This window comes from Planococcus citri, chromosome 4, assembly GCF_950023065.1.
Source record: "Planococcus citri chromosome 4, ihPlaCitr1.1, whole genome shotgun sequence".
In the NCBI taxonomy this organism is placed as follows: Eukaryota; Metazoa; Arthropoda; class Insecta; order Hemiptera; family Pseudococcidae; genus Planococcus; species Planococcus citri.
This window is the reverse complement of record NC_088680.1, coordinates 16,202,976-16,226,746: the sequence shown is the minus strand read 5'-3', so window position 1 is coordinate 16,226,746 and position 23,771 is coordinate 16,202,976. Positions and strand designations below refer to the sequence as shown.

The following is a 23,771-nucleotide window of genomic DNA, read 5'->3' as shown; positions in this document are numbered from 1 at the left end:
TTTTTTAAAAAAATACCAAAAACGAGCGAAGCAGTTTCGTAAAAGAGTCACAGCTCTGAAACAAAATTCAGAAGAATAAAACACTTTCAATATAAAAAAACATTCTATAATACGTACTCTTATAAATAGAAACAAAATCGAAAAAAATGGCCACTTATCAGTACAGCATTAACACCACGTGACATTTCTCCGTTTAATAATAGGTATAAATATTTATCCTCGATCATTGAGAAATCGTACGAGCAACAACTCGCTTTTCTCCAAAATGAGCCGAACACAATTTTCAGTAAGAAGGAAGTACCTGAACAAAACCACATCTCTGGAAAAACACGTCATAAACATTATTCACACGACGAACGAAAAAAGGAAACATCTAAAAATTTCTGAGCAAAAAAGTACAATACAGAGATAGAAATACGACAAATTTTTCCTCGTACAATACAATTAATATTTTTTCACAGCCTTGAGCTAAATTAATGTACGCATTTTTCGTCTATCTATTCTTCAAAATTCAATCTTATCACAGAAAGCTTCTTATCCGATAAGCAAGGTATCATTATATCCTTATCGGTGGTACGAACTGAACATATGTCCAAGACAGGATCGGTTAAATTTACTCCTGTTATGTCTAATTTGGTCTCTGATACAACGCTCCATAAATCCAGGTTATTGTTACGTGAATTGTAAGCGCAAACGGTCACATCGCCGTTGGGAAATGGTACGAAGGCTGAACGGCTCAAAGTGTTGGTGATACGACTTCCTGTAGAGAGAAACCCAGATTTCGTTAAAATTCGAGTATTGTTCAGTGGGGAGAAAAATATCGAAGAGATTCGTACCATAAAACGTTTGTAGTACATCGACACATTCGGAATCTGATTCGCCAGTTTTCATTTCGGAAAGTTGACAAATCATGTGACGCGACGATGTCCACTTTGTACTGGCTTTTGTAGAAATGAGTAAATGATCGTTATTCTTGTTATATTGCATCGACATGAATGATCCTTCAATTGGTAGCACCTTGCTAGCTGTGGTGTCGCCGGCAGGGTAATGAACGACGACGTTGTTCAGTCTGGAGAAAAAATTGGCTCGATGAATGGATAAGTGACTTATATTGGAGAATGTTACTCTTTGAAAGACTCACCGGCAAGCAACGATGCCACCGTTTGGCATGAATCGTCCAGGTCTGGAAGGTAAATGGCAAATCGATATGATACCGCTTTTATCATTTGGATCGATCGATTCTACTATCTGTTCTGGCTCGGGTCTTGTTTGTCTTTTATCAAACGCGAACCATGTACCGTTCTGGCTGCCGCAGTAGAACTTGTAATTGTTCGTAGAACTCCACGTACAAGACCATAGAGGAACAGGAGCTAAAAAATACAACACTTTTAGTAAAGATGGCAAAGGGAAGGGGGCATTCAACGTGAACTTACTTTCGAAGGTTTGAACAACGGTGTTATTTTGGACATCAAATAATTTAGCAGTCTTGTCCAATGAAACGGAAAGCAAACTGCCCCTTTCGTTGGGTGAAAAACACATATCCCTGATGGTCTTCTTATGTACATAATGATATAACGTCGGTTTCATATCGAATGCGTTTATTTTACGAATTCCATAACCAGGAAATAAAGGATTAGTGGTGCACTGAGAAGCTAACTGTAAAAAGAAGTAAATTAGAAGCCTGCAAAGGATCCGAGCTCTTCGATGAACTTACCAATAATGACATGTGACTGCTGTAAGCGAGAACTTTACAGCCTCCTTCGACGCTTAATACGAAACTCGATAGAACCTTCGAGCTGAATTTAGAAAGCCCCTGATGCGACGTGGTTTGTTCTCTCTGGTTGTTATTTTCACTCAAGATTCGGATTTTTTCTTCGTATTCGTGTACTTTTTTCGTCAATAAGTCTACTTTCAAACTCGATGCGTTCAGTTGCGATTCGATGTTGTTTTTTTCGTTTTGAACCTTTGGAGGAAAAAAATCATCGATTAGAATCGTACGATAAATGAGGTATTTCAGATCGCTGTAGGTGTTTTAGTACTTTTTCCAGTTTTTCTAAAAGTCTGTCTTTTTCAGTAGTATCCAAGGCGATCAGATTCTTCGCGTATAATACACGAATATCACGAATTGTAGCCTTCGCATTGCAGGATGGACATCTGCGAGAATTAGCTTGGCAACCGACCTGAAAAATTACTGATTAAATTCCGGACAAAAATGTCGAAATAAGTGATCCGTTTTTCGTTTACTTTAAGCCAATGCTTGATGCAACTTTCGCCAAAAAGATGACCACATTTTAAACACGATAGTCTATGTTCGCCAGAATTCGTATACGACGAATAACAAATAGCACATAGTTGTCCCGCATCTCCATCGTCAGTATCATTCAAAGGTGCTAGACAAAAAATTCGAATTAGAATACGAATTTCACAGCAACTTTATTCTCAACGCAGACGATAAGCCTTACCAGTAGAACTTTTAGTTGGCTCATTCTTTTGTTCGGAACTAGTCGAAGGTTCGTTTCTTTGCTCAATAATAACCGAAGGTTCGTCGTCCCTCACTTCGATAACGTTAATCTCTTCAATATTTACATCGTCGATATCCATCTCTTCGACAACTTCTTCGGGAGAATCATCGATCCCTGGTCCAGCAATAATACGTCGTCTACCTGAATTCAACTCCGAACGATCAACCACTACTGCCACCGATCCTGAAGGATTTTCCGATAATCTGGCCTCAGCGTCTAGACGTCGAATCCGTACGATAGGTCTTTCAGCATGGTTCTCTTGAATAACTCGCACTCCATCGAATTGTAATTCATCGTCTGCTATTACGACAATATCACCAATTTCTCGGGGTTCTTCAGCTATCTGATGTATTCTAATGGGTGATCCTGCATGTGCTTCGGCTTCGGGGACTATTTCAACTACGTCGTCGTCTAGAGAATCATCGTTTTCCATCGCAGCAGGTCAACGTGAGAACATCATCTTCGAGTAGTAAGAAAAATATCACTGACTTTGTAGTTTGTACAGCGAACTGACGCACTTTTCAGATTAAACAATGATCATTTTCGCAATGAAAAATCGTTCAGGAATGAATCATACAATCGAGCACGTACTAATTGCACAGAAATGTTGATAATTAATTGATTTAATCAAAAATAATATAGAATTAAACAATTTTTAAGTCGAAGCGAGAATTTTCCGTTCAAAAACTTCGAATTTTTCAAATATCAGAATGTTGAATGTTTACATGCGAAAAACACATGAGAAATATTCGATTATCGTTTCGATATCGAAAGAGAAAATATCGATTTGCAAAAGTGTTACCAATTTTCGGAAAATTTGAGTTCGTAAATTTTTTTAAGCATTTTTTTCCTTCAAACTGCAAACAATTTCGAAAAAACAATAGTTTTTCTTTTCAATAAACGTATGAATAAGTAGTTTATGCGATTAAATTGCATTTTATTCCGGAACTTTCATTTTTCTAGCTTTTTGAAAATTTTCACAAGAATCCAACAAAACTGTCGAAACGAAAACTTATCAAAAAAATCAATCAATTCGAGCTAAAATTGAAACATTCAAAGCCAAAAATTTACTTTTTATTTTTCATTATCAAAAATTTTTTGCAAAATAAAATAAAAGAAATGAAAATAAATGCGAACCTAAAAAATAATTAATTAATTCTAATTTATACAGTTCTTTTTCTTGTGCGAGTTAAATTCCGGCGTGTTAATAAACCTCTTCTGCGGTTGTTTTACTATTCGGGTATTCGACCGATCAATTTTTCCATCGCGTTTGGAACCATCAATGTCACAATTGTTTGCACTCTTTGATACTCGAGTTTTTTAAAATAGATTCTATATGTAGGTCAATTTATTGTCGAATATTGCCGAAGAATCATGGGATTCGATATCGGCAGGTTTTGTGGTACTGTCGACGAAGAGTTAATCTGCCCAATTTGTGCCGGTGTCTTAGAAGATCCTTTACAAGTATGTCATCCCCAAATCATCATCTCGTACATTGTTGATAAATCAGTTTCTTAAAAACAATTCGATTTCAGGCACCTACCTGTGAACATGCATTTTGTAAACGTTGTATTAACGAATGGCTCAATCATCAAACCGTTTGCCCAGTTGACAGGCAACCCATCACTCCTATTCAATTAAGACCAGTTCCTCGTATTTTAAAAAATTTACTATCTAGGTAAGGGAATGGTTCAACTTGAAAGAACATTTGTTTCGATTGGCCATTATTGTAATCTTGTTTTACTGTTTTAGGTTAACTATAAAATGTGAAAATCAATTCCATGGCTGTAACGATGTTTTCAAACTTGATACTCTTCAGTCGCATTTAGCAGAATGTGAACATAATCCTAAAAAATTGGTGCATTGTGAACAGGGATGCGGGTCGGTCGTTCCAAAGGATGAAATTAAAGTAACGTTTTAATTTTTAATGTTCGAAATGATTGGCTCAAGAGGGACTACTGATTGAATTTGGGTATGCTTTCAGGATCATAATTGCGTTAAAGAACTTAGAAGTATAGTTCAGAAACAAAAACAAAAACTGAACGAATTACAAAATCAAATGAGTGAACAAACGTTTTTAATTAACGAATTACGACGAGAGACTGGAATCTTGAAGGTAAACAATCATCAATAGTTGGAAATGGCGCCAGTCTGATGATAATTAATTACTCGGTATAATTTTAGCAATATATGAAAGTGATGCGATTGACCAATTCGTCGGTACGTGCCATTGCCGACGAAATAGAAAGAGAAGAAATCGTTCAATGGTCAAATTCATTAACTCGAGCTAAAGTATGTCGTTGGGGAGGAATGATATCCACCCCAGATGAATATTTACAGGTCAGTAAAAATACTCTTCTAATCACCGTTCAATTCGAGCCAATGTTTCATGTTATATTTTGTAATTACATTATCGCAGAATGCAATCAAGGTAGCTTTAATGGAAAGCGGATGCCCGTCTCATATATTAGTCGAATTAATGGAAAACTGCCACGAACGAAACTGGCCCGCTGGATTATCATCTCTAGAAACGCGTCAAAGTAAAAGACGCGAATACGAGAAATACATCTGTAAAAGAATACCTGGAAAACAAGCTGTAGTTGTGTTACAAGTCGACAATCCTTTTTTGGAAGACGATATGATGTCTGAACCCGGACTAGTGATGATATTTGCTCATGGCGTCGAATAATTGCACGTATGATTCTCTTTTTTCTCGATACATTAGTAGGTTGTTTTTTTCCTTGCTAATGATAAAGAAACATAATATAAATGTCTTAGTTCTTGTTGTTGGTACGAGTACAGTATTATGATGGTAGGATGGACGTATCAACGTGGTAATTTTATAATTTTGTATCTCAACGTCGAATTTTTTTTCTCTTTTCTAATTTCGTATGTAGCTTGATAAGTTATTGCTTATTTTCCACCTAGGATTATTCAGTTTTTCTTTTCACTATCTTTTATACCTATTACTCGTTAGCAGAAAGCTACGTACTATTTTAAATCATATTGCTGTGCTATTGTTTTAAGTTATTTTTAATTATTTATTTATTTTACTGTTGAGTAATTGTAATGTTGATACAGATTCTCTGCAATGTAATTCGGAGTAAGTTGATATGATGTTTTGAAACACGAGAAGGAAATAAATCTGTCAATTTGTAAGTGTTTTTCGTTATTTTTTTCTCTGAAAGTGAAAAATATGTTTTAATTGTGATGGAATTATTTGATTTGAGATGTATTCCGATTCCAAATTTTTATTTGCTTCATGTTTTATAATCTGCATCAAAAATTTGAGCAATTTTGAAAGAAAAAGGCCTCACGAGCAAGGCCTTTCTTTATTTTTGGAGAAATAAATATTCAAATATGCACCCATATTGAGAACCACTGACTTCATTCCATGTAAATTGTGAAACTTGTTGCCTATTTTCATCCCTTCCTGCTAACCTGGAGCCGCCACCCGCCAGGCACCATTGCTGGCCGATAACAATCATAACATTACAATTACATGAAGTGATGCAATAACAATATAACATTGTGGCCTGCTTGCGAATGTGCATACTAATTCAACTCGTGTGTCGTTTATAAGTAATTAGTAAAATATTGCATAGTTTCAAGTTTGCTAGTAACAAGAAATTGAATTTTTCTCTTCCGAAATATCAAGTAAGGTAAGTGTTTTTACTTTCAATTACTCATACTCACCGAAAGCGTCCCAATCATACTCTGAACAGTAAGCTATACGATAAAGGACCACATTTATTTACTGAAATCATTCATTTTTCCGTAGGAAAGTTCCTGAAGAACCATGAGTTCCGGAGACAATTCAGAAGTACCTGTTGATCCCCAAAAAACCGAAAAGGTGGTGAGAAGTCAATTTTACGATGTAATGGTCAAAGTGGATGCCGACGTTTATTGTTTGGATCGATTACAACTGGCCTGGAAATCGGACTTCTTTGAGAAATTATTTAACGAGCAGTCTGACCAAAAAGAATGCAGTTCGATAGAGCTATCGGTAATGGATACCAACACCTTCTCTGCCATCGTTGATATAATATATGGACAATCGTTGACGTCTGTCTTGAACCACGACAATTACGTTGCTTTATTAATGGCCATGAATCACTTGCAAATGGAGATCGATATGGAAACTTACGCAAGGTTCATTGTGAAAAATTCCGCCACAGATGTTGAACTATTCAAATTATTCAACTTCGTGCAGGAAAATCCGAATTTGCAGCGCTTGTTACCGGCAGTTTTCAAATCTCTATCTGTTCATTTGGTGAAAATTCAACATAATGAAGATTTCTTACGTTTACCGCTTGACGATATTATCAGAATAATTATAAGCGAAAGATGCGCCGTAAAGGAGAAAGATAAGGATAAGGATATAGATACGCCAACCATGAGTCAAATTTGCTCACAATGGATCCATCACGATTTGCAAAGCAGACTTCCTCACTTAGCAAAGCTCGTGAATGCTGTCAGACGAAGATTTCGTCGTGTAACCGATATAAAGGATGAAGATTTCAACACTGTATTAACTGGTATCGCCGAAGAAATGAATCCGGAAATGACGAAGAAAGTTTTCTACAAACTTTTGATTTGCCATGGAGAAATAGATTCGAGTACTTGGAGTTTAATTTATGGTGAGTAATAGTGAAAATAATCTCATTGTTAGTTTTGAGTTGAGAATATCGCATTATTTTGGTTGTAAGATTGATGAATTGATTACAAAAAGTTACCTACGACTGCTTAAAAGCTAGATTGGAATTCTGAATGATATTAATTGTACTCTTTTTTCTTTTTTGCAGCTCCTCAGAAATCGATTGATTCTAAAGGGAAAAAAAGGAATATGTTTGATTTCGACGATGAGTTCGACGATTATTCCGACGATTATTCCGACGATGACGTTATGACTACTCGAAGAAAAGAAGTTCCGATTGATTCTACAGAAAACGAACTAAAAAAGTTGAAAACACTTGTAGAAAACCATCGTTTCCACGATATCGTTGTGACTACTGGAGAAAAAGCTTACAAACTTCATCGATTCATGTTGAATTCAGCATCTAGCTATTTTGCTGAGATTTTTTCCGCCAAGCAGTACAGCGTAGACGCTCAATTTGCAAAAGCATCAACTCTGCAACAGATTAAAAGTAACGAGTATTCACTTCTCGGTGTTGATCAAGCGACATGTGACATGATCTTCGAATACATCTATTTCGATAAATTGCAATTGACATCTGAAACGATAATTCCTGTATTCAAAGCTGCCAATACTTTGAAAATGGAAAAATTACTCGCCGAATGTTTATCGTGGACGAAGACGAAGAAGAATATCGAAGAAATTTGTGCGAAGGTTCTCATCGCTGATGAATGTATTCGTAGATCGTGGGTACAGAAGAATATTGCTGAAATTTTTTCAAAACTTATCAGCGAACCTGCTACAGCCGATACGTTGCCTCTCTGTTACATTTCTTTCGATATGTTGGAGGATTTACTTTTGTCATCGTTTCATTGCTGTAATGACCCGCATAAGATTTTAGACATGTGTTCGAAATGGGTTCTCCACGATGTAAAGAATCGATATCACCTGATACTGAAAATCGCCCTCGCTATTAATCGCAATCGCATTACGAAGTACCAAGAATATAAAATAAAACTGCCTACAGATTCGAACAACTGCTCGGAGGAATCAATCCGAAATGAATTATGGAAAACTTTGAATTCTACTACGTTGATTCCCTCTGTTGGAAAAATGCCCCAGTGCAATGAAAAGAAATTGGAAGAAATACCTGTGTTTGTCGCATGGACCCGGGAAACGTCTACTATTTATGTTTTGAACGCCAACTTGGAACAAATTGTCTCATTGCGTCTTTCATTTGATTCAGAAAAGCGAAGTTACAATGATACCTGTTATATAACTGCGACTTTAATGGATGACAATTTATTCATTATGTTATCGTTGAATGCTGATTATTCTGTTCCTGTGTTCAATGTATATAATTTATCTTCGAAAAAGTTCATCTCACTGAATAGCTGCGCAAAACCTGGAGGAATTTGGTATAACGAATGCACGCTGCTGAATTGTCGCGGCCAAGTTTACTGTTGTTTTAATTACACTGGCCAGGTATTGAAATATTCGACCGAACTAAATCGTTGGATGATACATTCGACCGAACTAAGGAATTGTATTAAATTTACGAGGAAGACGATACATTTGGATAAAAACGAAAAATATGTTGAGGGAGTATTGTTTACAAGCGACGGAGATAAGTTGTACAGATTGTATGCTGAAGTTGATCATGAGCAGATGTTTAGGCCTTCGCACCCGAATTCAAAATACGAATATACTGTGGACGAATTCGATTTTCAACAAAATGCGTGGTTGCCTTTGTCAGATTTGTCATTTACACTGTCCAAAGCGGTAAAAGAGTTCACTATCATCAATGGCAGTATGCTTACTGTGTTATTACCATCATGCTACATGACATTTGACCAAAATTCAAAACAATGGAATGAGTTTCCCATGACGGACAATATTCTTACGCGGATTCATTCGAACTCTTTCACTGTAGTTCAGTTTGAAAATGAACTTTTACACGTGTGCCTCAACAAGCTGTATCAGTGGTCTGAAGGAAATCTAACTTGGGACTTGAAAAAAGAACTCCCATTAAGATTGAAATCTGAGTTATCCGATGGTTCAGAAAATGGTCGCCCTTATGATTGCATTTCCGCCATTCTGGGATCTGAATTATCCGATGATTCAGAAGATCGTGGCCCTTATGACTGCATTTCTGCCATTCATAAGCGCAGTGTTCGTACCGATTAATGTAATGTATCTATCTATCTAATGTAAGCTTATTATGATAAAATAAAATAGATATTCATTTCTGTCTTGTTTACAATTATGGAAATACTTATTGATTTAATTATACCTTTCGATTGAACTTTTTCTGTTGTAATTTGTTCATGTCACCTTTTCGGAAAATTGTGGCTAGTAAGGCAAAGTGTTGAGTCTTGATCAGTGAAGTGGGCGATAGTATCAAAAAACGAGAAAAATTCATTGCTACGGTATTTTTTATTTTTTCAAGCTTGAAAATCGAATGAAAAGCAAATATATTTTGGAAAAAATAATAACGCGTTCTTACCTACCTAGACCCGCTAAACAATTTTCAAAAAATGTTCGAGATACGGGATGGAAGTTCAAACATAATGTCTTTTTGCCCATTTCTGTTTAAAGAGGTATTTGTGTTCGAAATTTCTTTTTTAATGAATTGACGAAATTGTTCAGGTTCTGGTTATCTTCAAAGACTGTATTCATTTTTCAAGTGTTCGAGCTCTAGGTAAGCATAATAAATTCATGATTCTTTGATTTCATTTTCAATGAACTGAGTAGGTAGATGCATCGACCTATGTAAACGTACAAAACAAATTACTTACTACTTCCTAACTGTCTTCCTCAGCTCATCCAAGCCTCCAAGTGATACGTGCTGTTTTGGTGAGTAATTCGTTCAAAATTTTGCGATAGGTTGAAATTTAAAAATATTAAAACAGAGATTTCAAACTGAAAGATCATTTTTCATCACTCATAAGTTTTTCTTTCCTCAAAAATTACCCAACAGTCTTTAATTTTTGGTAAAAAATTACTTAAACTTGTCATTTTTTGCAAAAAAATCCAAAAAGTTTTTCATTCTGCTCAAAACAGCAGTTCTCATGTTAAAATCACCAAATAAAACACTCAATAAAAAGTGCTAAAGATGGCGTTTTTTTTTTCAAAAAAAATTCCAAAATTCACACTTTTTTTTACAAAAGTCATCTCATTAAAATATTCTTATTATGGTTGGTGAAAATTGCCAAAATCTTATATTTTTCCTGAGAATTCGCAAAGAGCGTAACTATTTATACAAAACTGTACCAAAATTTCAAAAATGACTGAAAATTCTTGTTGTTTGTCAAAAAATTGCAGAATAAACACACTTTTTTTTTACAAAAATGGAATAAAACTGCCAAAAAGTCTCACTTTTTTGTTTTTGTTTTTTGTTAAGAATAATTCTCAGCTATTAAGTAGGTACCTGGTACCTATCAGAAAGTTTACTCGTCAGTTGAAAATTGAAATGAAAATTTCTAAAAAGCTTCATCTTTTGCTGAAATTTTCAAAGTCTCGGCCAAAAATAGCAGATCTCGACGTCTTTAGTTAAAATTGCCAAAGACTCGTTTTCTTTTTCAAAAAAAAATTCTAAAAAGTTATTCCTCATTCTACCAAAAATGGCAGATCTCATGTTAAAATTACCAAAAGCTCTCAAAAAAATGTTAAAAATCTTGTTCTTTTGCGAAAAAATTCAAAATTCACACTTTTTTTCAAAAATTCTCATTAAAAATTCTTATTAATTAAGTACATGGTAAAAATTGTCAAAATTTTGTATTTTTCCCAGAGAATTTGCAAAACAGCCTAACTATTTATTCAAAAACTGCACCAAAAATTTGACTAAAAATTCTCGGTTTTTGTCAGAATTGCTAAAATAGTCACACTTTTTTTTTACAAAAATGAAGAAACTGCCAAAAAGTCTCACTTTTTTTTCATATTTTGCTAAAATGTTCAAAATCCCACTTTTTGCCAAAAATATCAGATCTCGACCTCTTTAGTTAAGATTGCCAGAAACTCGTTTTTTTTTCAAAAAAAATATGTAGCTAAAAATAGAAATGATAATTACGAGTAGATTCCTACTTTTCGACAAAAATTGTCTAAAATTCTCATTTTTTCGGCCAAAAAATCATCGACCAAGAAGTCCAAGTTTTTAAACTAAGAATTCACACCAAAAATTAACTAAAAATTCTTGTTTTTTTCATACAAAAATTGTAAAGAGTCAAATAGTTATTATAGTTTCACTACTCTTTGCAAAAAATGCCACAAAGTAATGTAGGTATTACTTTTTTTTGTTAAAAATACGTGTCAGAACTTCAGAAGCTTAGCTTTTTTTTGTAATGATTTCTAAAAAGCTTTACCATGTTTCTGAGGCTCTGAGACTTTGATGCCTGTATAGTAGAAATTTCAAATTTTCAAAATCTCGTTTTTTACCAAGTTGCAAAAAATCAGAATTATAAGAAATAAGAATATAAATTGGTTCTCACTTTCACACTTTCTTTTGGAGTTTTGGCAAAATTGAAAATATTCGAAAACAACAGTAAAACGTCTCACTTTTTATCCAAAAATTGTAACCATTTTTGCTACAAATGACCAAAAATTTTATTTTCATTTTTTTTTGCCCAAAAAATGCCAAAAAGGTCTTGTTTTTTTTAAATTATACAGAATACACTAATAATTAATAGGCATGAAAGTTGTAAAATAGTCTCACTTCTCAGGTTCCAGTCCCAGGCAAAATATGCAAAAAATGAAAACCTTTTTTTGTCAAATTCAAAAATTGACCAAAAATTATTGTTTTTTAATTTTCTTTATTGTCCCTCATCCTGAATCCTGAATTCCTGATCCACTTGCGAGTCGAAAAATCAGAAAAAAAGGTTTAGTGTTTTTTGAAGGAAGTGGTTGGCAGCCTTGGTCCTTCCTTCCCTTCAACAGCAGCCACCCCTTGCTGCTGCTGGCTGATAACTAGCTGATAACAAATAAACTGATGCAAAAAAATGATGCAAGATGCAATGCATTATGCAATCACATAGATATTGACATTATACTTATAATAAAATACATATTCGTACATTGTGGCCCGCTTGTGATACTTGTGTGTCCTGTGTCCTGTGTCCTGTAAATTATTGCATAGTTTGCCAGTAACAAGACATCGAATTTTTCGCTTTCGAAATATTAAGTAAGTGTTTCACTTATAATTTATAAATTACTCACCGAAACAGTCGAACTCGAACCTAGCATACTACACTAGATAGTAAGCTCTAAGCTACACGATAGAGGACTGCATTCACTGAAAAATCATTTATTTTTCCGTAGGAAAGTTCCTGAAGAACCATGAGTTCAGGAGACAATTCAGAAGTACCGGTTGATCACCAAAAACCCAAAAATTTGGTGAGAAGTCAATTTTACGATGTCATGGTCAAAGTGGATGCCGACGTTTATTGTTTGGATCGATTACAACTGGCCTGGAAATCGGAATTCTTTGAGAAATTATTCAACGAGCAGTCTGACCAAAAAGAATGCAGTTTGATAGAGCTACCGGTAATGGATACCAAAACCTTCTCTGCCATCGTTGATATAATATACGGACAATCGTTGACGTCTGTCTTGAACCACGACAATTACGTTGCTTTGTTAATGGCCATGAATCACTTGCAAATGGAGATCGATATGGAAACTTACGCAAGTTACATTGAGAAAAACTCCGTCGTAGATGTTAAACTATTCAAATTACTCAACTTCTTGCAGGAAAATCCGAATGTGCAGTACTTGTTACCGGCAGTTTTCAAATCTCTATCTGCTAAGTTGGTGAAAATCCAACATAATGAAGATTTCTTACGTTTACCGCTTGACGATATTATCAGAATAATTACAAGTTATAGCTGTGCCTTAAAAAAGAAGTATGCGGAGAAGGAGATAGAGATGCATATGGCTACTATGTCCGGGTCATCCGGGTGTCCACAATGGATGAAGGAGAAGTTAATATATTCGGATAACGATATAGATATGCCTACCATGAGTCAAATTTGCTCACAATGGATCCATCACGATTTGCAAAGCAGACTTCCTCACTTCGCAAAGCTCGTTAATGCTGTCAAACGAAGAATTTGTCATGTAAGCGATATAAAAGATGACGATTTCAACACTGTACTAACTGGTATCGCTGAGGAAATGAATCCGGAAATGACGAAGAAACTTTTCTACAAACTTGTCATTTGCGATGGAGAAATAGAATCAGGTACTTGCAGTTTAATTTATGGTACCTAATACATACAATTAGGCTGATAGTGAAAATAATCTCATTGTTAGTTCTAAGTTGAGGATATCGCATTATTTTGGTTGTAAAAGATGTTGATGAATTGATCACGAAGTTACCTACGTAAGCTTGAAAGTTGGATTGGAATTCTGAATGATATTAATTGTACTACTTTTCTTTTTCGCAGCTCCTCAAGAATCGCCGAAAGATGAAAAAAAAGAAGTTCCGATTGATTCTAAAGAAAACAAACGAAAAAAGTTGAAAACATTTCTAGAAAACCATCGTTCCCAAAACTATGATTTCGACGATAACGTTATGACTGCTGTAGAAAAAGAAGTTCCGATTGATAAAGAAAACGAACGAAAAAAGTTGAAAACGCTTCTAGAAAACCATCGTTTCCACGATATCGTTGTGACTACCGGAGAAAAAGCTTACAAGCTTCATCGATTCAAGCTGAATTCAGCGTCCGGCTATTTTGCTGAAATTTTTTCCGCCAAGCAGTCCAACATAGACGCTCAATTCGCAGAAGCATCAACTCTGCAACAGATTAAAAGTAACGAGTATTCACTTCTCGGTGTTGATCAAGCGACATGTGACATGATCGTCGAATACATCTATTTCGATGAATTGCAATTGACATCTGAAACGATAATTCCGGTATTCAAAGCTGCCACTACTTTGAAAATGGAAAAATTACTCGCTGAATGTGTATCGTGGATGATGACGAATTCGAAATTTCTCAGAGAAGCTGCTACAGCCGATACGATGCCTCTCTGTTTCATTTCTTTCGATATATTGGAGGAATTACTTCTGTCATGGCCTGATCATTGCTGCGATGATCCGCATAGGATTCTAGACATGTGTTCGAAATGGGTTTTCCACGATGTGAAGAATCGATATCACCTGATACCGAAAATCGCCCTTGCTATTAATGGCAATCGCATTATGAAGTACCATGATTATAAAATAGAACTGCCTACAGATTCGAACAACTGTTCGGAGAAATCAATTCGAAATGAATTATGGAAAACATTGAATTTTACTTCGTTGATTCCCTCTGCTGAAAAAATGCCTCGGAACAATGAAAAGAAGTTGGAAGAAATGCCTGTGTTCATCGCCTGGACCCGGGAAACGTCAACTATTTACGTTTTGAACGCCAACATGGAACAAATTGCCATGTTGCGCCTTTTACCTAGTTCAGAAAAGCCAATAGGTTACATTTGTGGTTTCTTTAATATAGCCGCGACTTTAGTGGATGACAATTTATTCATTATGTTCTCTTCGGCTGATTATGCTCGTCCCGTGTTTAATGTATATAATTTATCTTCGAAAAAGTTCATCTCATTGAATCGTTGCATAACAGGATATTGGTCCAAATGCGTGCTGTTGAATTGTCGCAGCCAAGTTCTCTGTTGTATTGAAGATGGCCGCGTATTGAAATATTCGATCGAATTGAATCGTTGGATAATAATTTCGGAGAAGCCGAGCCCTGAAAACCGAGCACTTCCTCTAGTACGGTTTACAAGTGATGGAGATAAGTTGTACAGATTGTATTTGTGTATTAACGCTAGTTCTGAGGGGTTGTATTTATCGAAACCAGAATGCAAATACGTTGTGGACGAATTCAATTTTCAACAAAATGCGTGGTTGCCTTTGTCACATTTGTCGTTTTCACCATCTACTATGATGAAAAATCTCACTTACACTTGTAATAACGTGCTGAGTATTTCACCGTCTGACATGATAGTAAATTTCACTATCACTAATGGCAGTATGCTTACTGTGATATTACCATCGTGCTACATGACATTTGACCAAAATTCAAAACAGTGGCATGAGTTTCCCATGACGGACAATATTCTCACGCAGACTCATTTGAAATCTTTCGCTGTAGTTCAGTTTGGAAACGAACTTTTACACGTGTGCCTCAACAAACTTTATCAGTGGTCTCGAACAAATCTAATCTGGGACTTGAAGAAAGAACTCCCATTAAGATTGGGATCTGAATTATCCGATGGTTCGAAAAATCGCGGTCCTTATGACTATATTTCTGCTATTCATGGGCACCGTATTCGCACCGATTAATGTAATGTAATGTAACCTTTTATGATAAAGTAGATATTAATTTTTGTTTTGTTTACGATTATGGAAATATTGATTTAATTATACCTTTCGATTAAACTTCCTCTATTGTAATTTGTTCATCTCACCTTTTCGGAAAATTGTGTTAGATAAGGCGAAGTGTTGAGTTTTGATCAGTGTGGTGGGCGAGTAATCAAAAAACGAGAAAAATTCCTTGCTATCTGTGGTATTTGTTCTTACCTACTACCTACCAAACAATTTTCAAAAAATTTTCGAGATACGGGATGGAACTTTGAATAATGATGACTTTTTGCCTATTTCTTTTTAAAGAGGTATTTGTGTTTAATGAACTACCTACGTATGTCTACAGTGTTTATTATTTAGATGTTGGCTCTCCCAAAAACAAATCACCTACTATGTACTTCCTCAGCTCGTCCAAGCCTCCAAGTGATACGTGCTTTTTTGGTGAGTAATTCGTTCAAAATTTTGCAAGAGGTTGAAATTTAAAAATATTAAAACAGAGATTTCAAACAGAAAGATCATTTTTCATCACTCATAAGTTTTTCTTTCGTCAAAAATTACCCAACAGTCTCTGATTTTTGGTCAAAAAAAACTTAGAACTGTCACTTTTTGCAAAAAAAATCCAAAAAGTTTCTTCTTCTGCTCAAAATAGCAGATCTCATATTAGAATTGCCAAATAAAACACTCAATAAAGGGTTAAAAATCGTGTTTTTTTGCAAAAAAAATTACAAAATTCACACTTTTTTTTACAAAAATTATCTCATTAAAATATTCTTATTATGGTTGGTTAAAATTGCCAAAATCTTATATTTTTCCTGAGAATTTGCAAAAGAGCGTAACTATTTATACGAAACCGTACCAAAAATTTCAAAGACTGAAAATTCTTGTTGTTTGTCAAAATTGCAAAATAAACACTTTTTTTATGTACAAAAATGGAATAACTGCCAAAAAGTCTCACTTTTTTGTTTTTGTTTTTTTTTTGTGAAGAATAATTGTGTCATTCCAAGGTAAAAGGTCCCACTTTGAAATTTACTGATTTTCGAGAAAAATGGATTTTAGTCAGATTGGGTCAAAGTGGGACCTTTTGTGTTAATGTCATTTTTGGGTCGTTAGTCATCTCTAATATCACCTCCCAAACTTTCAACTAGCGCCACTAACGGGAAGTGGGTAAACTACAGCCTTACAGTGAAAGATGCGTACATTTTTCGATGCATTTTTCACCTATTTGCGTGTATGAACATGGTTTTATGCGGCTGCACACACATATGTATACGGGAATACATGTGGATGTGTTCGACAACTTGTATGCCGTTCAAGAACCAGATTTAGTTAGTAGCGATGATAGCCGAGTGGCATAGATGACGGACTGAGAAGCGGGAGGTCGGCAGTTCGAACCCCGCACCAGTCAAAAATTTTTGAGATTTTTTTTTCGATTATATTTTTTTCCAAGTTGTATTTCACGCCAAAAAATATTTTTTTAATTCAAAAATGCTTTTTTTATAATTTTTGTACTTCTATTTTCGATTTTTTCCCCAGAATTTTCATTTTTTTCACGTTGTTTCTTCATTAAACTACATTTTCCGTCGAGTATTGTTCTTTTTAAATATCACCATCGTTTTCAGCATCAAAAAATCTATCATATGAGACATCAAGGAGCGTTCTACGTCACATTATCGCAAAATTGTAGTGAAAAACGTTTCCAAAACTTTCAAACGCGTCTTTTTCAAAACTTACTTTTTCAGGTACGCGACTTCAAAACGCCGTAGCTCCGGCAAATATCAACGAATTGGGCTCGTTTCGGTCTCATTCGATCAGGAATGTCTCCCCCTATCACCCAGTGGTCATAACTCAAATCTCGAAAATCTGCCAAAGTGGGACCTTTTACCTTGGAATGACACAATTCTCAGCTATTAAGTAGGTATCAGAAGGTTTGCTCGTCAGTTGAAAATTGAAATGAAAATTTCTAAAAAGCTTCATCTTTTGCTAAAATTTTCGAAGTCTCGTTTTTTGCCAAAAATAGCAGATCCAACGTCTTTAGTTAAAATTGCCAAAAACTCGTTTTTTTTCAAAAAAAAATTCTAAAAAGTTCCTCATTCTACTGAAAATGGCAGGTCTCATGTTAAAATTGCCAAAAGCTCTCAAAAAAAGTGCTAAAAATCATGTAGTCCAGGAGAATTAGCTCAAAAAATGGGGTCATATGGAAAAGTTTGATAACAAGCTGAATTTTGGTATATGGGGGTTTTTTGATACGCTGAACACGAACTTTGGGTGTCCGGGTGAATCCGGTGTACGCTTCCCCCTTTTTTGTGGATCCTAAGCCCCCAAATTTGGTTTTTGGCATACTTATTACTCCGAAAATATGCATTTTTGCGAAAAAATCCTTTTATGAATTTTGTTCTCCTCTAAATTCCGCGTCGAATGAAGAGTCAGCGAACTGCGAAGTTTCCAACCCCAAGGGGGTGGGGCTAGAACCATTCAAAAAAGGGGATTTCATAAAAAATACATAAAGGCTATAAGGGTCTAAGAGGGGCGAAATGGTCCCCAAAAGCGTTTGAGTTAATATTAGCATGGAAGATGGGTATACCATTGAGAAACTTCTGCGTGAAAAATTTCAGCCTTCCATGTTAATATCAACTCAGACGCTTTTGGGGACCATTTCACCCTTCTTAGGCCCCTGTAGTATAGCCTTTATGTATTTTTCAGGAAACCCCCTTTTTTGAATGGTTCTAGCCCTACCCCCCTTTTTTTTCTTTTTTTTTGTTTAACACCTCGGACGCACTAGGCGCCGAGGTTTATATTTATTAAAAAAGAAAAAACCATCTTAATCTTAAGGTTATACTAATATTAACTATTATTAACTATTCTAAGTCTAAGTAAGCAAAGCTATACCTTCACCCCAAGATTAAGAAGAGGGACGGGAAGGGGAATGGGGGGGGGGAGGTGAGACGGATCGTCCACCCTGACCCAAACCCCTAGGCGGTTGCCTAAGGCATGATCTCTGCCACGTTCCAGGAGTCGTTATTCACGCGTACCTGTCTGACAGCAAACCATGCCCCCGACCCGTCTCAGAGGGAAGTTTGAAGGGGAGAGATTTCGCCTAGGGGTGGTTCCAACAAGTTGGGGCCCCTAGTTAAAAGGCCGAGAGTCCTTGGGGTTGGAAACTTCGCCGACCCCTCATTCGACGTGGAATTTAGAGGAGAACAAAATTTATAAAAGGATTTTTTCGCAAAAATGCATATTTTCGGAGTAATACGCCAAAAACCAAATTTGGGGGGCTTAGGGTCCACAAAAAAGGGGGAAGCGTACATCCGGACACCCAAAATTCGTGTTCAGCGTATCAAAAAACCCGCCTATATCAAAATTCAGCTTGTTATCCAACTTTTCCCTATGGAATGCTAATTCTCCTGGACTAATGTTCTTTTGCGAAAAAAATCAAAATTCACACTTTTTTTCAAAAATTATGATATTATCTCATTAAAAATTCTTATTAATTATGGTAAAAATTGCCAAAATTTTGTATTTTTCCTCGAGAATTTGCAAAATAGCCCAACTATTTATTCAAAAACTGCACCAAAAATTTGACTAAAAATTCAAGTTTTGCTTGTCAGTTGAAATAAAAATTCTTTAAAAGCTTCATCTTTTGCTTAAATTTTCAAAATCCCGCTTTTTGCCAAAAATATCAGATCTCGATGTCTTTAGTAAAGATTGCCAAAAATTCCTTTTTTTTTCAAAAGAAATATGTAAGTAGGTAGAAATAGAAATGATAATTAGATTCTGGCTGTTTGACAAAAATTGCCTAAAATTCTCATTTTTTCGGCCAAAAAATCATCGACCAAAAAAGTCACAGTTTTTTAACGAAGAATTCACACCAAAAAATGAACTAAAAATTCTTGTTTTTTTTCTTACAAAAATTGTAAAGAGACAAAATAATACATAGGTAGGTAGTTTCAGTTTCACTTTTTTTTGCAAAAAAATTCCACAAAGTAATAAGTAGGTATTACTTTATTTTTGTTAAAAATACTTGTCAGAAGCTTACAATTAGCTTTTTTTTGAAATGATTTCTAAAAAGCTTTACCAGGTTTCTGATCTGAGACTTTGATGCCTGCGGAAATTTCAAATTCTCAAAAACTCGTTTTTTACAAAGTTGCTAAAAATCAAAATTAGGATATAAATTCTCGCTTCCTTATGGTGTTTTGGCAAAATTGAAAATATTCTAAAACAGCTAAACAGTCCTCTCACTTTTTAAGTGCCTACTTACTATTTTAGAATCAGAAAAAATCGCAATAAAATTCTTTTGTGTCATTTCTTAGCGAGAAATGGCACTTCTTTCACTTCTTTACATTTGAAAAAGTTTCTCTTTTGTCAAGTCAAGATCAAGAATTACCCAACAGTCCCTGATTTTGATTTTAAAAAAATACAAAGTTTCCCATTCTACTCAGAATACATAGCAAATGTCATGTCAAAATTCCCAAAAACAGAAAACTCTCAAGAAAGTGCTATGTATAACATGTGTTTTTTTGCAAAAAAAATTCCAAAATTCACCCTTTTCCATACTTGTATTTAAGAGCTTTAAAATTCAATGGATATATGTAAGTTGTATTGAAGAGCTTTAGAATTTTAGATAAAATGATGCAAGATGCAATGACAATATAATATTGTGGCTCGCTTGTAAACTCGTGTGTCGTGTAAAATATTGTATAGTTTGCTAGTATCAGCTCAAGAAATTTGAATTTCTCTCTTTCGAAATATTGAGTAGGTAAGTGTTTCGCTTTTAAATTTTAATAGTACTCACCGAAAGAGTCGAACCAATCAATCATACATCATACTCTAAACAGTAAGCTACAGAATAGAGAACCACATCTACTGAAATCATTTATTTTTATTTTTTTCTATAGGAAAGTTCCTGAAAAACCATGAGTTCCGGAGACAGTACAGAAGTACAGGTTGATCGCCAAAAACCCAAAAATTTGGTGAGAAGTCAATATTACGATTTCATGGTCAAAGTGGATGCCGACGTTTATTGTTTGGATCGATTACAACTGGCCTGGAAATCGGACTTCTTTGAGAAATTATTCAACGAGCAGTCTGACCAAAAAGAACGCAGTGTGATAGAGCTACCGGTAATGGATTCCGACACCTTCTCTGCCATCGTTGATATAATATACGGACAATCGTTGACATCTGTCTTGAACTACGACAATTACGTTGCTTTGTTAATGGCCATGATACACTTGCAAATGGAGATCGATATGAAGACTTACGCAAGTTTCATAGAAAAAAATTCCGTCGTAGATGTTGAAATATTCAAATTACTTTACTTCGTGCAAGAAAATCCGAATTTACAGTACCTGTTACCGGCAGTTTTCAAATCTCTATCTGTTCATTTGGTGAAAATCCAACATAATGAAGATTTCTTACGTTTACCGCTTGACGATGTTATCAGAATAATTATAAGCGAAAGATGCGCCGTAAAGGAGAAAGATCAGGATAAGGATATAGATATGCACACCATGAGTCAAATTTGTTCACAATGGATCCATCACGATTTGCAAAGCAGAATTCCTCATTTCGCAAAGCTCGTTAATGCTGTCAAACGAAGATTTCGTCATGTAATCCATATAAAGGATGAAGATTTCAACACTGTGTTTACTGGTATCGCCGAGGAAATGAATCCGGAAATGACGAAGAAACTTTTCTACAAACTTCTGATTTGCGATGGAGAAATAGATTCAGGTACTTGGAGTTAAATTTATGTAATAGTGAAAATAATCTCATTTTTAGTTTCGAGTTGAGAATATCGCATTATTTTGGTTGTAAGATGTTGATGAATTGATCACGAAGTTACCTATACGTATAAGCTTAAAAACTATAGATTGGAATTTTTAATTGTACTCATTTTCTTTTTTGCAGCTCCTCAAGAATCGCCGAACCCGAAAGATGAAAAAAAAGAAGTTCCGATTGATTCTGAAGAAAGAACAATAAGAGCGTTGAAAACACTTCTACAAAACTGTGATTTCGACGATATCGTTGTGACTACTGTAGAAAAACAATTTCCAATTTATTCTACTGAAAACGAACGAAAAAAGTTGAAAACACTTGTAGAAAACCATCGTTTCCACGATATCGTTGTGACTACTGGAGAAAAAGCTTACAAACTTCATCGATTCGTGTTGAATTCAGCGTCTGGCTATTTTGCTGAAATTTTTTCCGCCAAGCAGTCCCAATTTGCAGAAGCATCAACTCTGCTACAGACTAAAAGTAACGAGTATTCACTTCTTGGTGTCGATCAAGCGACATGTGACATAATCTTCGAATACATCTATTTCAATGAATTACAAGTGACATCTGAAACGATAATTCCTGTATTCAAAGCTGCCAATACTTTGAAAATGGAAAAATTACTCGCCGAATGTGTATCCTGGATGAAGACGAATATCGAAGAAATTTGTGCGAAAGTTCTCATCGCTCATGAAAGTATTTGTAGATCGTGGTTAAAGAAGAATATTACTGAAATTTTTTCAAAACTTATCAGCGAACCTGCTACAGCCGATACGTTGCCTCTCTGTTTCATTTCTTTCGATATGTTGGAGGATTTACTTTTGTCATCGTTTCATTGCTGTAATGACCCGCATAGAATTTTAGACATGTGTTCGAAATGGGTTTTCCACGATGTGAAGAATCGATATCACCTGATACCGAAAATCGCCCTTGCTATTAATCGCAATCGTATTACGAAGTACCATGATTATAAAATAGAACTGCCTACAGATTCGAATAATTGCTCGGAGAAATCAATTCGGAATGAATTACGGAAAACATTGAATTCTACTTCGTTGATTCCCTCTGCTGAAAAAATGCCTCAGAACAATGAAAAAAAATCGGAAGAAATACCTGCGTTTGTCGCATGGACTCGGGAAACGTCTACTATTTATGTTTTGAACGCCAACCGGGAACAAATTGCCACATTGCGTCTTTCATTTGATTCAGAAAAGCGAAGTTACAAAGATGCCTGTAATATAACTGCGAATTTAATGGATGACAATTTATTCATCATGTTATCGTTGAATGCTGATTACGCTGTTCATGTGTTCAATGTATATAATTTATCTTCGAAAATGTTCGTCTCATTGAATGGCAGCATGAGTTTGAAAGGAGTCTGGGATCCCAAGTGTACTCTGCTGAATTGTCGTGGTCAAGTTTACTGTTGTTTTACTGATGGCCAGGTATTGAAATATTCGATGGAACTAAATCGTTGGATGATACATTCGATCGAACTATATGGTTGGATGAAATTTTCGAAGAAGCCGGTACGTTGTGGTAAAAACGAAAAACGTATGGAGCTAATAGGTCCGTCAATTGTGTGGTCTGAAACAAAAAAAGCCTGGGTTGAAAGTGAAACAAATCAAACCTGGGTTGAATGTGAAACAGATCAAGCCTGGGTTGAAAGTGAAACGAATCAAACCTGGTTTAAAAGTTTAACAAAAACCTGGTTTGAAAGTTTAACATATCTTCCAAAGCCAACTTGGGAAATGAAACTCCCGAAATATGAATTTATATCCAATGGTTCAGAAGATATTGACCCTTATGATTATATTTCTGCCATTCACTTAGAACATGTAGTATACTATATGTAGGCGCCGCCTGTTCGCACCGATTAATGTAATGTAGGTATGTGTCTAATGTAAGCTTATGATAAAATAGGTATTCATCTCTTTCTTGTTTACAATTATGAAGATATTGATTTAATTATACTTTTCGATTGAAAACTTTCTCTATTGTAATTTGTTCATCTCGCCTGTTTGGAAAATTGTGGTAAATAAGGCAAAGTGTTGAGTCTTGATCAGTAAGGATGGGCGAGGTATCAAAAAACGAGAAAAATTCCTTGCTATCTGTGGTATTTTTTTCGAGCTTGAAAATCGAATGAAAAGCAAATGGATTTTGAAAAAATGAAAAAAAGAATGATGCGTTCTTATCTACTTACCTACATACTGAGCAATTTTCAAAAAATGTTCGAGATACGGGATGGAACTTTGAACAATGATGACTTTTTGCTCATTTCTCTTTAAAGAGGTTTTATTTGTGTTTGAAGGAGTTTCTTTAATGAATTGACGAAATTGTTCAGGTTATCTTCAAAGACTGTATTCATTTTTCAAGTGTTGGAGCTCTAGGTAAGCATAATAAAGTCATGATCCTTTGATTTCATTTTCAATGAACTAGGTACCTACGTATGTATATTTTACAGTGTTTATTATTTAGT

The 23,771-nt window shown here is 35.2% G+C and overlaps 4 protein-coding genes across 7 annotated transcripts; 3 read left to right on the top strand and 1 right to left on the bottom strand.

The window, feature by feature from the left end:
* Positions 1–90: 90 nt before the first annotated feature.
* On the bottom strand, positions 91–3,236 carry LOC135845548 (E3 ubiquitin-protein ligase rfwd3.S-like). The gene is made up of 8 exons (XM_065364173.1): positions 2,463–3,236; positions 2,245–2,390; positions 2,040–2,180; positions 1,715–1,963; positions 1,434–1,656; positions 1,142–1,370; positions 837–1,069; positions 91–760 (listed from the first exon to the last, which is right to left on the bottom strand). The coding sequence occupies exons 1-8, from the start codon at positions 2,953–2,955 to the stop codon at positions 498–500; spliced, it is 1,977 nt and encodes a 658-aa protein (XP_065220245.1). The 5' UTR covers positions 2,956–3,236; the 3' UTR covers positions 91–497.
* Positions 3,237–3,612: 376 nt separating this feature from the next.
* On the top strand, positions 3,613–5,681 carry LOC135845549 (E3 ubiquitin-protein ligase NRDP1-like). Its single transcript, XM_065364174.1, has 6 exons — positions 3,613–3,986; positions 4,058–4,200; positions 4,275–4,431; positions 4,507–4,638; positions 4,707–4,862; positions 4,942–5,681. Exons 1-6 carry the CDS (start codon positions 3,897–3,899, stop codon positions 5,209–5,211), a joined length of 948 nt encoding a protein of 315 aa, XP_065220246.1. The 5' UTR covers positions 3,613–3,896; the 3' UTR covers positions 5,212–5,681.
* A 254-nt stretch (positions 5,682–5,935) lies between these two features.
* Positions 5,936–23,284, top strand: LOC135845546 (uncharacterized). 4 transcript variants are annotated; one of them, XM_065364171.1, is made up of 3 exons: positions 5,936–6,179; positions 20,410–21,247; positions 21,425–23,284. In XM_065364171.1, exons 2-3 carry the CDS (start codon positions 20,428–20,430, stop codon positions 23,146–23,148), a joined length of 2,544 nt encoding a protein of 847 aa, XP_065220243.1. In that variant the 5' UTR covers positions 5,936–6,179; positions 20,410–20,427; the 3' UTR covers positions 23,149–23,284. The 4 variants fall into 4 exon arrangements, with proteins under 4 accessions (XP_065220243.1, XP_065220241.1, XP_065220240.1 ...); XM_065364169.1 differs by lacking the exons at positions 20,410–21,247; positions 21,425–23,284 and adding exons at positions 6,304–7,162; positions 7,328–9,463 and having other exon boundaries at positions 5,966–6,179; XM_065364168.1 differs by lacking the exons at positions 20,410–21,247; positions 21,425–23,284 and adding exons at positions 6,304–7,162; positions 7,328–9,463 and having other exon boundaries at positions 5,966–6,184.
* Positions 12,069–15,596, top strand: LOC135845547 (uncharacterized). Its single transcript, XM_065364172.1, has 3 exons — positions 12,069–12,334; positions 12,472–13,393; positions 13,599–15,596. The coding sequence occupies exons 2-3, from the start codon at positions 12,490–12,492 to the stop codon at positions 15,494–15,496; spliced, it is 2,802 nt and encodes a 933-aa protein (XP_065220244.1). The 5' UTR covers positions 12,069–12,334; positions 12,472–12,489; the 3' UTR covers positions 15,497–15,596.
* Positions 23,285–23,771: the final 487 nt, after the last annotated feature.